We start from the raw sequence: 13409 nt of genomic DNA on the forward strand, positions 1-13409 counted from the left end.
GGATCAAAGGAAATCTGATGCTACTTCGCCACACTTTTTGGAACTTTTTACTATTGTTTAATTTATAGGAAAATTATTCAAATCTGAATTGCGCAAATAAGTACCAAAGCCTGACATGACCGGAGCATATTGACCCCTTTTTGGCATTGTTCAATTGGCATGAAATGATTGAAATGGAATCAAGACAAGTCTCAGACCAGATTCAAACCTGAATCTCTCAAATAAGCACCAGAGCTCAATGTACCCGGAGCATGTGTTCCTTTTAGCCACTGTTTAATCGACAAGAACTTATTTTTAACAGTATCTGGACATGACTTGGCCCAGATTTAAACCTAAAACTCCCACATAACCACAGAAACTCAATGAGGCTCAATAACACATGAATAGCATGTATTAACCCTCTAAGCAACAACTCCAAACACATCGCAACAATTCCAGTAAAACACACTTCTTATTTTTTAGAAAATCCTAAAAAAAAAAAATCCTTTGTGGATTAAGTTGTGGTGGGTGTTCAATAACAGTTATTTATTTAAAAATAAAATAAACGGATAAAAAAATCATTGATTCACAACACTTTAAAGCTGCACCCTGACAGGGCAGGGCCAAATGAGCATGGTCTGTTTTCCGTCTTGTGAAAAGTTGCTATTAAGGAGCAGAGCGTTTTCTTCAAAGAGGGATTACACAGATGCGTTCTCTAACCTCAGGTTACTAAAAGGGCCACAGAGTTGAAATCTTGTTAACAGTAGTATGAAGTCTTACCAGGAAGGCTGTAATACTCCTTTGCGTGTTCTCCCAATGGAAGCAGCTTTTAATATACTGCAGCGTATAGAGAATGGCCATGCTGATCTTCCTCACTCGATAGATATTACGTGCTAAAAGCTAATGGGGACAAAGCAGTAGTTAGCAAGATGTGCCTGAGGATGTAATGCTCACAACATGACATTCACTCAGGTGTAAAGAGGCTTTTAAACTGAAGGTTCATTGGTGATAAATATTAATGTCAAGTCATCTTTGGTGTCTAAAGAGCTTCAGGCGATGCTGGAGGAAAAAACTGAACGTAATGAGTCTCTAAAAGGTGCCAACAACAAACCTAATATTAAGAGAAAGTGGAAAATATGGTGGCAAATGATGCTGTAATCGTTGTCGATAAAGCTCACCTTTTTGTTAAACTTTGGGTTGTCCTCTGCAAACTTTGTTTCCTTCGGCCGGAAGGTTTTCACACCTGCTCTGATCTGGGGAAAAAAACAACAACTTTTTTTCAGTAAAGGCTGTTTGGTATCGTCCATATTATTCATAAATAATCATATTTATTTAATATGATGCTCTTACAGGGTTGTAGAGAACATTCAACTCCAGTGTGATGCTTCCTTTGGTCGTCCTTGATAGATTATTATTCTTCAGCGTTCTGGTTATTTGTTGGCCATTAGAAACCTAAAGGCAACTGTATGTTAATATGGGCACAATGATTAAAAATGTATAATCAACATTGATTATGAAAACTTCTTTATGTGGCATTTACAGTCAACAATGGAATGGCAATTTTTCCCAGGATGTCTGGAGATTTGTCCCCGTCATCATGATAGACTGTGAGCACCAGAACATCATGGATGTCCTTAATGGGACTAAGGACATGTCAAAATCAGTGTGATATCAATACCATGGACATGCATATTGATACAACAAAATATCTACAAACCCGATTCCAAAAAAGTTGGGACACTGTACAAATTGTGAATAAAAACAGAATGCAATGATGTGGAAGTTTCAAATTTCAATATTTTATTCAGAATACAACATAGATGACATATCAAATGTTTAAACTGAGAAAATGTATCATTTTAAGGGAAAAATAAGTTGATTTTAACAGTGTCCCAACTTTTTTGGAATCGGGTTTGTACAACATCAGCATAACTTACAATGTTAGGGCTGTTCTCCATTCAGGATTCAGGGTTTTGGATATTGTGTGAGTTTGCAGTTTACTATTACCAAGCTCAAGGGTACAAAAAGGGTCACTTTTACCTGATAAAGTTAAGATATTCCAACATCATTATGACTGAATAAATCTTTATAACAGGCTATACTTTACTTAATAACTAACTGACTGTACAATATCCCCTATATACATTATGGCATTATATTTAATACAGATAAGTACCACTTAAATCTGTTGATGGAAGATCTGTGGCTTTTATTAACTTGATTTGAAGACAGCCAATATCCTTCAAGTCCCGCAGAGAGTTCATCAGTCCCTGTAAATACAAATGATCTTTTAATGATCTTGATGATAAAATTATCTTTTATCTTAAAAAAGTAAAATTATCATATAAATGTACAAATATGTACAAGCTATACAAATTACAAATAATTTACATGGACTTGGAAGGTAACAAAAAAAAAGTAAATAAAAAGAATAAAATAAAAACACAAAACTTCAAAAAAAAAAAAGAAAACTAAAACAGCACAATGTAATACTCACATATTTCTCCTGCATCTCCTCAAAGGTTGTAGGGTTATCTAATGGAGCTGACAGAATGTCTGAGATGGACGCTCCAGAACACGGAGTCAGTGTGACCAAAAACACCAGTCGGCCCTTGTTTGGGTCCAGCGCATGAGTAAATAACTGCTTCTGATTGACAGGAAGTCTGGTCAGGTCAATATCTAACCTGAGAAGAGAAGAACCTATTAGTATTTCACCAGTGGATAGGCATGTGTTACTAGTAAAAAATGTCAAATAAAATAAAATAAAGTAAAACAGACTTTGCTCAAAAATGGCAAACATTTATAATGTTACAAAAGATTTCTATTTCAAATTAAATTTTCTATTCAACAAAGAATCCTGGGGGGGGGGGTGTATCTGGTATCACAGTTTCCACTAAAATATTAAGAAGCATAACTGTTTATTAATAATAAATGTGTCTTGAGTATCAAATCAGCATATTAGAATGATTTCTAAAGGATCATGTAACACTCAAGACCGGAGTATTGGCTGCTAATAAACCCACTTTGCCATCACAGGAATAAATTACATTTTAAAACGTAAAATTTTACGTTTTTAATAAATATTGTTTATATTTCACAATATTACTCTTTTAACTGTATTTCTGATCAAATAAATGCAGCCTCAGTAAGCATAAAAGTCTTCTTTCAAAAACATTAAAAAATCTTACCAATCTCAGACTTTTCAAAGGTCGTGTATACTGTATGTTTATTTAAAATGTAAATCTTTTACATATCCGCTAATGGTTCAGCTTTTGCGTTTAATATACCACAGCTTACTTCTACTGTTGTGTCACTGGATCACTTATATTTGAGATGTCATATTTTTATGGCTCTAGGCTACAGGCACATTCTTCAAATTTCATTTGATAGCAGACATCCTGAAATACAGTATATTTGGGCATTTTAGTAACTTTATGACATTTGTCACTGCCTAGAGGACAGCTGAAGAGAAAACTGGCACATCGTGCCCCACTCTCCCCTCTTTTCTTTAACTTTTAAAACTTTTAAAGCAGTATGCAGCACGCTCCAGCAAACTTACACTCCCCAGCACTCCTCTGACTTCCTGCCCCTCTTGCAACAAACCTCCACCGCCAGATATTCCTGAGCATCCTGGAACTGGTTAAAGTCGAAGGACTCTCTCCACTGTGGGTTTGCCTTAATACACAGATTCTGAGACAGAAAGATAGACAAGCATGAAAGAGAGAGAGAGAAAGAGAGACAGTGGAAGTTGTGTCAATTTTAAGGCACTCAAAACTGAGACAGCTAACATGACAGGTGTATTAAGCCTTATTCAGTAAGTCTTCAATAAGACATGTGGTGGAGGAGGAGCAGCCGTCTTTTGGAGAACACATCCTCTCTTCTCGCTGGGATTATAGACTCTGACAGCATCCAATTAGAACTAGTTTTGTTCAACAAGCAAACATGCCCAAACAGAGCCAGGGGGCTCTATAAAAAAAGATGACATGAGAATACAAGACTAGCTGGTTGGAACCATTGAGGGGGGGGGGAGGGGGGCATGCAAAAATTGCATGCCCAGATGAGCAAGGCATTCTGGGCATGCAAATGAGCCAAACAAGACGTGGTAACAGAAGCATCAGGAGAGACGCCCTGCCAGACACGGCCGATCTAATGAGTAGCCTCCTCTGTCACCAGAGCAGTGAAGCCTGGGAAAAGCGATCCGAAAGAGGGGGAGGAGGAGGAAGGAAGGTGTGTAAAGTGGACGGGAATATCTAAAGCGAGGTATGTGAACTACTAAGAAAGTATGGGAGGAGGAAGAGGGGGAGGGAAGGGTTTAATGAGGTATTGAGAGAAACAGAGGTTTAGAAACAAAGAAAGCACGACGATGTAATGAGTAAGGCAAAAAGAGAAAGCAAGAGAAGCGAAAAGTTGAGGGGAGAGAGGGAGGATCTCACCTTGCTCCGAACCCTCTGGTCACCCACTCTGAAGCGTACGTAGACGTCTCCCTGACCGCAGTCGGGCATGTCTTGGCCTTCCACCAGGATGACAGTGTAAATTCCAGTCCAAACCTGATTCCTCTGTCCACACATGAGCTGCATAACCTGCGCCGGGCTTATCGGCTGTCCCTGGAACAGCCAACACATACAACAGTGTACTAGTTTAGGCCAATGCTTGTTGATTCTAAACATGTTTTTACAATTTGCAAACTTAAACATTCGGTTTTCTGTGTATTTAACATTGTTGCTACAAATTCTGGTGATTTAAATATGTTACCAAGGTAACATATTATACTTGGCTCAGAAAGATGAGGTTTTGATGAAATTGCGAGAATGACTTGTGATAGTCCTGGAACCAGGTTTTAAGTGAATAAATATTTATACTGTAAAGAAACGTTTTTCATCATACGCCATCATGTTACAGAAATAGTGCAGTTATGAATTTATAGATGCCATGTATCGTTTCTAGCTTTTACTGAAAAAAAAGTGAATCAAGTTTTCAGTCGGTAAGATTTTTTAATGTTTTTGAAATGGGTCTCTTATGCTCACCAAGGCTGCATATATCTGATCAAAATAACAAGAAAAAGTGTAAAATCTTATTAATAAAATGATAAATAACTGTTTTCTAATTGAATATATTTTAAAATGTAAAAGTAAAAAATTTTCAGCAGCCCTTACTCCAGTCTTTCATGCAACATGATCTTTCAGACATTCTGAAATGCTGAATAGGTGCTCAAGAAAAAAAAAATCTTATTATTATCAATGTTAAAAACAGTTGTGCTGCTTATTTTATTTTTTTTATTTTTATTTTTTATTGTGGAAACCGTGATACATTTGTTTTTCAGGATTCTTTGATAAATAGAAAGTTAAAAGAACAGGCTTTATTTGAAAAGAAATATTTTACTGTAACTTTTGATCAATTAAATGTGTCCTTTCTGAATAAAATACTAAATTTCTTTTTAAAAAATGTTGGTACTAAAAGCAAAGGGACAAATAAAACTTTTTAATCTGGCATCTTCTACTACTGTAAATAAAATGTCTGCATAAATGTGACATCTTAAAGAAAATAAAATGTATTTCCGTTTTTGTAACAAAATATATTATGACATAAAAGCTTCTCAGAACAGCTAGATGAAATGTGCAGGTGATCCCGGCAACTCTGAGAGAGAAAAAAAACAGGTCCATCAACAAGACTGCAGATGGATAAGTACACAGTACAGAGATGACTTGTGGGTTGATAGCCCTGCACTTTCAAAAAACAGCATCAGGAAGAGGCTGGTCTGTTCTGCCAGTAATCACAGACCAGAGAGCTGTTTTCCCACCTGGCTGCTCGGAGAGTGTGACTGAGCCTTTGCTCCATTAGAATCACACACACACATACACGGCACAGCAGACAAGCCAGCATTAACATTTAATGTAATGGCCACATCTCCATAAACAAGCCTCTTTAAAGAGAGCGCGAGGGATAAGGGGGGATAGTTATAGAGGGAGCGGAGAGAGAAATATAATATCCATCCAAGCCAAGTCTTCCCAAGTGTTTATTTTGGACAAATTTGTGATCGGCGTGGCCAATAAAACAATTCCGCTTAAGAGTAAGTGGCCCCTAAAGAGAGGCTATTCCTGGTGCTAAAAGAGCTGGGGGATTGCCTCCATATGGTGGAGCAGCATGGGGACAAGGGGACAAGCCCAAAGCCGTACCCATTTGGCTAGAGCTTCAGTGCTGCCCGTCCACAGCTGTGATATTACATCCCAACATCTGGGTTATAGCTCACCATGCCTGGGAATGAGCCATCGCATGTATCCTCAGCATCTTACACTGGCATAGTGCCTCGAAGACACACACACACACACACACACACTCCAGACACTGTCAGGAAGAAGAACCACATGCTATGTGCCAATACTGCTGCCCGTTTCCATCTCAAAGACAGCGAGGCAATGCTGTGAAGAAGGAAGTGTGATAGAGGAGGAGAGGTAAGAATTGAGAGACATGTTCTGCCTCTACTGATAGGTGTCAAATAGAACTAGGTCTCAGTTGTTTTGGCAGAGGACACACTGTGGTGGAAACACCAACAAAACACATACTGATCTATACCTGATCATATAATCTAGCAGGTGTCCGTTTGAGTCAATCTCACAACAACTGACTCGCTGAAATGTTGGGGACATTTTACCCTAAAATCAAATGAAAGAAGCAAGAAAGGATATTTTGCATTATGACATAATTAAAGCATATTTAACCTACCAAGTCAAATGTTCAGAAAATGCATTTGCATTACTCTAATTTGAATCAGATTTTAAAATTGTATCATATTTTGCAATTTATATTTAAATCGTAACATGCATTTTAAAGTTAAGCATTACAATTTTTTGCTTTATTAAAATCAGCATCATTTTAATTGCGAACATTAACTAACAATGTATATTTACAACTGAAATTTACAGTGCATTTTATAATTTAAATATAAATATAAATAAATGAACAAAAAACTATTAAGTGAGAACAGTCAAGGACACTATATAAACTTACAGATTCTGTAACTAATGAAAATGATTTTAGAAAACCTCTGTATGTGTATACATTGTCCACTTGACTGTTTCCACTAAAATAAAAGTTTAATAAAGCAAAAAAAAAAAAATGACCACACAGGGTGGTTTTCATTACTTTATTTGAGGCTAAAATGTACTAAATGTCATGAAATTAATGTCACAATGTAAAAATCTTTATAATCCCAAAAGTAGCCTTTATTCTATAAAATATTTATTTCTTTCTCTATATTTTATTTATTTTTACTTTAATTTTGGAGTGATATTTAACCCAGGAACTTCTTTAAAAGATGCACCCTTTTTAAGACAAGACTTTGTCTACAAATCTAACAAGAGAATCATATCTAAACTTGTAAAACGAGTTCTAGTTAATATTATGAATTATGACCAAACAGGCTATAACTTATATAATATACAGACTTTTACTCTTTACTGCTTCAGTTTAACTGATGAAATTCATTGCTGGGCATAAATACAGTATAGCCTACTAAAAGTAAATTCTCTGCACCCCACTCTACAGTAGAATGCGGAAGAGATTTCAGAGAAATCTTAAATTGCACGCTTTGAACGGCCTTGAACAATAAAAAGCTATTTGCCATCCGCTGTGAGGTAAATAAACTCTCATCTAAGAATTGACCTGCACAAAATGCAAGACAGACTTGTACTTGTACAGTGATACGTTTACTTTGGAAATCATGGATTGGTTCAGCGCATCAGACAGTCGCAGCCACAAACAAAAGTTTCTCGCTCTGTTGAAGTTCTGGAATTTTTAACTAAGTGAAAGTGAAGGAAACTTGCATAAATGTTGTACATAACATCAGTGAAGTGTCTGTGCAGAAGATGGTGAGGATCTACTGCCCTCCAGTGGACAGATGTGATACATGAATAAAGTTACTGCTGTGGTATTTTTTAATACATAAAATGTAAAACAATGTATTCTGTGTATTTCGGCCTGGTAACTTTTCATTCTTGTAGGCAGATGGAACACCTAGACAGAAGTTATATGGTCAATATGTAGAATGACATACCTTATTAAAACTTCCCTTTCTTCTTAGTAGCCACTTCTAAAAAATGAATGATGACAAATGAAAATGATGTTAGAAAAACTCTTGACACTTGACTCTTCCCACTAAATAAGTGCATACATTTCGTTTGGCAGGTTCCTCTCGGATGGACAGGCAGGCCTCTAGAATGATCACTCCCATATCGGTCTCCGCACTGTTGGGGTCCTCCAAAGGTAGTGTCATTGGAATTATTCTGCAGATAGCAAATTCACAAAACTTTATCTGTTCATCTAATTTTAAGAAATTATTTGAGGTAATCAGAAAAGGTTTACCTGTACAATATCATGGAAGTTATGGAATGACAAAGTTTTCCTCACCTGTCCAACTCCAGTTTATAGACAGGAAAGCTGCTTGATCCCATGAAGTCATTGGATCTGAGGTCACGATCATATACCTGCATCAGTCATCATTTTGAGACGATGATGACTAGTGACTAGTGTTGACTGATTAGTGTTTAAATAGTGTTTAGGATTTTTTACACAATCAAACTACTTAAATGTAAAATAAATATATTTAAAAAAGCACAAATAGAGATTATTTTCTTTAGTTACAACAATAGGGGAAAATCAATTTTGTTTACATTTGTTTAAAATAATAAACATAACCTAAAAAAAAAAAAAATAGTTTTCATGGAATTAATAAATTCTTCCCTATTAGGTGTTTCGAATTTAGTATTTTTTGTTTACATGTTCTGAATAAATTATTATGAATAAGTATTTGTCCCAAAGTACAATGAACTGATGAGGAATTTAAAGATATCATACTCTTTATGAATTCCCTGATAAACTGACTTGATTTGAATGCAGCTCTAAAAGATGTGATAATAGTTCAAATACAAATCACCACTCTAGCACATTATCTCTTCTTCCTTTTTTTCTGTTCTGGTGTAATAAAAATGAATTACAATCTTCCTTTATTGTTTTCAGACTTTAAGTCTTTTCTTTGATATTTTTTATTTACATTAGAAATAATGATTCAACAACTGTTTACAATTAGCCTACGTAATAATGTAAACACTTCACAAACCTTAAGACGAAGAGTCTGATCGAGGTCTCTGACGGGAAAGGAAAATGATTCATTCCAGGCGGGATTCAAGTTCTTGTTCACAACTTTGCTTTTGTAGATGTTTTTGCCATCTACTTTGAATTTGACGAACGGGTCACTTGTACCTGTTGAAAACAAACAGCTATCAATGTTACTAACAAAAAGGGAGTCTTCAGCATTCAGTCATATTTGCTGCATAATGTTTGCAAATTATTTTGCAGACGAAGGGAACAAGTTTAAATGTATTTATTTAGTTAGTGATGATTAACACCACAAATGCTGTTGGTTAAGCTTTATTCATTTTGAACCAGGAACATTTATTTAATGACAAAACCTGGTGCAAACTGGTTCATATCATCACACTGTACAAGAACTCAGATGCAGTCATCCAGACACTGAATAATCCAGAAGACTCATTATTTAGGCGACCGTTCTTAGCGCAGAGAGGCGGACGTTTTGTCTCTTTCAGAGTGATGGGAGCTGGCTGATTGTAAAAGAGTAAAAATTACAGCCAGCGTGAATCAGTTCATTTAATGCCGGTGCATTAAAACCCCAGAAACTGGGAGCAAGCAGTGTTAATCTCCAAAGCCTGTTAAGAAAGTCTGTCTGCGAGAGGGGAGGGAGAGCGGTCCGTCTTTGTCTATGCTGTGGTATGCAGATTGGCTGGTAAGAAAAAGAAAAAAAAATATGAGAGAAAAAGAGTCCATCGCTTCATTTGTATGGATGGATAAAGGAGTGCTTGAGAGAACCTGCGGGGAGCCTGGAATCACATGACAAAAGCCCTGTGGGGACGGGCTGACAGGCCTGTCAGCTCGCCTCTCCAAATGAACATCTCCAGGAGGCAGCTCCTCCCTGCCAGCCGCTGACAAGGAAACCTCCAGGCAGCTTGACAGGAGGAAAGGGGCTCAAGCAGCCAGGGGAAGAGCTCCGGCGTGACTGAAAACGGTGACGGCAGAAATTAACAGAAGGAAAATGGACGGCGAAGGAAGGAAGGGAGGGAGGGAGGGAGGGGACTTGCGGCCGCTTTTCCGATGTAGTGTCAGTTGGGGAACAAGCTGGCTATTAATTGTTAGGCAAATATAGTGCTGGAAAAGGCACGAGAGGTAAACTGCGTCATCGCTGTCACGCTGTCATGTCAGACCAAGTGAGAACTCAACTAATAATGCAAATGGCTGCAGATCGACGGAGACTTTTTTCAGACAATGTCTGAGTCTTATTGATAAAGCATTAAATGGAAAAAAAAGGGTAAAACCTAACCTACATAAATATTAGTTTTTTTTTTTTGATGGTGCTTTAAAAATAATATTTAAAAAAAAAAAAGGTAAATATCAGAGCAAAACTTTTCAAAACTAACGGTTTTTGTGCCCATGAAAAGTATTCCAAATAGGACACATTTGACCTATTAGAAATAATAGACCTAGAAGTTTTACAATAAAACAGACAGAATATGAGTTTGAAAGTGAAAATATTTCAATATGAAGAAGAAGTCTTTTGACCTGCTTCATTTCATTTGCTGTTGGTAAGAAGCCTGGAGTAAAGTTCTGTATCAAACTCTATTATAGACATGAGGTGGTGTGTTATTCTCAAAGACAACCACACGAGGTCGCAATTTCCAAAAATCTAATTTGCATACTTATTATTTAATCATATATGATTTTTGTACAGTTATCTCAGGGTCATATTAAATTGTTAAGCTTTTCCCTTCTTTGGACAAAATATTGAAAATATAACCAAACAGTTGAGAACATGGCTCTTTATATGTGACCCTGGACCACAAAACCAGTCATAGGTATATTTGTAACAATAGCCAACAATACATTGTATGGGTCAAATTCTTTTATGCCAAAAATCATTAGTATATTAAGTAAAGATCATGTTCCATGAAGATATTTTGTAAATTTCCTCCTGTAAATATATAAAAACGTAATTTTTGATTAGTAATATGCGTTGCTAAGGACTTTATTTGGACAACTTTAAAGGCGATTTTCTCAATATTTTGATTTTTTTGCACCCTCAGATTCCAGATATTCAAATAGTTGTATCTCGGGCAAATATTGTCCTAACAAACCATACATCAATGGAAAGCTTATTTATTCAGCTTATATGATTATATGACGTACAAATCTCAATTATAAAAAATTGTGGTCCAGGGTCACATTTGTCATGCAGAATATATCCTGAAACAGCATCTCTACTAAAGTTACTGGCCAAAATACAGTAACAATCCCCTACCAGCTTCAATACTATTTTACATGGCAGAAGAAATGACCTTGGATTGGAAATTAGGAAATACAAAGTAAATAAACAAAAAGCAATTCAATTCTCCATCATTCTGTTCAGGTTTGTTAGTTATTGGCATTCAGTTTCTCCATCAAACAGAGAAAGTGGATCAAGGCAGTTACTTCCTTATGAAGTTATGAATCAAGTTTGATCAACTGAAAAGTGTGATTCACATGAATTCCACTTGACATTCCAGTGTCTATAATAAACACATTATATTAATATTATTATTTTCAAAAGCATTTACTTATTCATAAGGATATTATGTTGGTATTAATATTAGGTTTATATTATATATACAATGTAATTAATTATTTATTTTTAAAAATAAATGTTTTATACTTTCTCCAGCAGGTGGCAATAGATCTAATTTTACTCTAATAAGATAACACTAGTGCATATGATTGCACAGAGTTTATATAAAATAAAAGTTAAAAACAACCTTTGAAAGAAAAAAAAAATGGGACAAAAGGGACAATCATTTTGGTAATTGTGAGGTAGTTTGGGCTTCAATACATTGAAGGCTTTGAGGAAGCACATGTCTGGATTCCGCACAGGATATCTGGCATGCTTGTGCCACCAGTAACCTCACCAAGTCTATAGTGTGCATGACCATTTCATTAGATTCAGTTGGCAGAGAGGAATATCACTGGAATATATTCTAATTATGAAAAATAATGAGGTAGAGATGGTAATTAATAGCCTCTGGGCATACACCTGTGACTTTGAACATGAGAATGAGCTGCCCAATCAGCTTGGTCAGGCTTGCCAGATATACTGGCATTACGTCTGAAGAACCGCTCTGGGTATCAAATGGAAATTCAGTACAATCATTTGCTTGTAGGATTTCAGTAAACCTTAGACTAAATCCCTCTTCTCTCTCTCGCTCTCTCTCTTCTCTCTCTCTCACTCTCCCTTTTGTATCTATCGCTCTCTCGCATTAACAAAAAGTTAAGAGATAAAACAGACACATTTTGCATTATATGACACCAGGGACTGTGAACAGCCTCTAGGTAACAACACCTCAACATGACTCTATTTGCATTGGCTCTGTAGTAGGAAAAAAACAAGGCCAGCTCATTTGTTTCCCAACGCTATGATAAAACTGACTTGATTCTGTGCAATCAAGGTACAACATTTGAATGGAAGACTGTTGATGATGGCTTCTAAATCCAAACAATAGTTCCAGAAATATAGCTTTTTTGTTTTCTTAAATGTAACGTGGTTACAGAAGCAAGACAGAAATGACAGAATTATAGACTTTCTGGTCTAACTGCATTCTGCATATTAGGAATGACTAGACAGGCTGAACTGAAGTAACTTGGAAATGCTGTCGTCTCTGCTTTTCCTTTTAATTTGCTTTTTGATTGTATAATGCATTACAAAATATTACTCAGCAACACCTCTCTAAATAATGTTATTTTATTTTACCTTTTTTATTTTAGATTTTATTTTTATTTTAAATTCCATTTTACTTTGTTTTATTCTTCTGCAGAAAGCTTTAAGGATCACTGGGCCAACATCTTTAACTCTGAGATGACCGACAATGAAAACAGCATGACAATTAAAAACAATTACTGTGCTCCCAAATTCTTTGACTATGAACTGAAGAACCTTCAACAATCTTCACAATCTGAAGAATTTAGAATTTACAAGACTCCAGAAGTTTCCCAAACAAGATATGATTTCATTTACATGTTTACAGTACAAGGACTGCTGGCTTTTTTTGTGCTGGGAGTCCAGATTCCATCCATTAGCAGTTTCACCTGCAGGACTTCACAGGAAGCTCAGATGATTGCCACAGAATAAATTAATCTTATGTGTGTTACATTTTGACTCATTTAATTATATTGCCAGTCAGGGTCGGCACCAGAGCGCACAAAGTGAGGGGGCAGGCACAATTTTTTGGGGGGCCGCACTTTAAAAAAAATGTTTCTGAAAATAATTTTCAGATGCAACGGGGGAAAAAACGGGATAAACACAAACATGAAACTTGTAAATAAAATAATCTGATATATAG

The 13409-nt window shown here is 36.1% G+C and overlaps 1 protein-coding gene across 1 annotated transcript in view; it reads right to left on the bottom strand.

Annotated features, from left to right (window-relative positions):
* The window catches only part of LOC107693040 (multiple C2 and transmembrane domain-containing protein 2-like), a 55211-nt gene that overhangs the window by 32141 nt on the left and 9661 nt on the right, over positions 1–13409 (bottom strand). The window contains exons 5-17 of the mRNA XM_016492282.1: positions 9092–9234; positions 8383–8459; positions 8147–8258; positions 8030–8065; positions 4413–4583; positions 3539–3669; positions 2477–2663; positions 2156–2249; positions 1917–2019; positions 1520–1622; positions 1330–1431; positions 1158–1232; positions 760–879 (exon numbers count right to left, since the gene is read on the bottom strand). Coding sequence (XP_016347768.1) covers positions 760–879; positions 1158–1232; positions 1330–1431; positions 1520–1622; positions 1917–2019; positions 2156–2249; positions 2477–2663; positions 3539–3669; positions 4413–4583; positions 8030–8065; positions 8147–8258; positions 8383–8459; positions 9092–9234 — 1454 coding nt within the window. The remainder of the gene's footprint in view (positions 1–759; positions 880–1157; positions 1233–1329; positions 1432–1519; positions 1623–1916; positions 2020–2155; positions 2250–2476; positions 2664–3538; positions 3670–4412; positions 4584–8029; positions 8066–8146; positions 8259–8382; positions 8460–9091; positions 9235–13409) is intronic.

Source organism: Sinocyclocheilus anshuiensis, unplaced genomic scaffold (assembly GCF_001515605.1).
Source record: "Sinocyclocheilus anshuiensis isolate Anshui unplaced genomic scaffold, SAMN03320099.WGS_v1.1 scaffold959, whole genome shotgun sequence".
In the NCBI taxonomy this organism is placed as follows: domain Eukaryota; kingdom Metazoa; phylum Chordata; class Actinopteri; order Cypriniformes; family Cyprinidae; genus Sinocyclocheilus; species Sinocyclocheilus anshuiensis.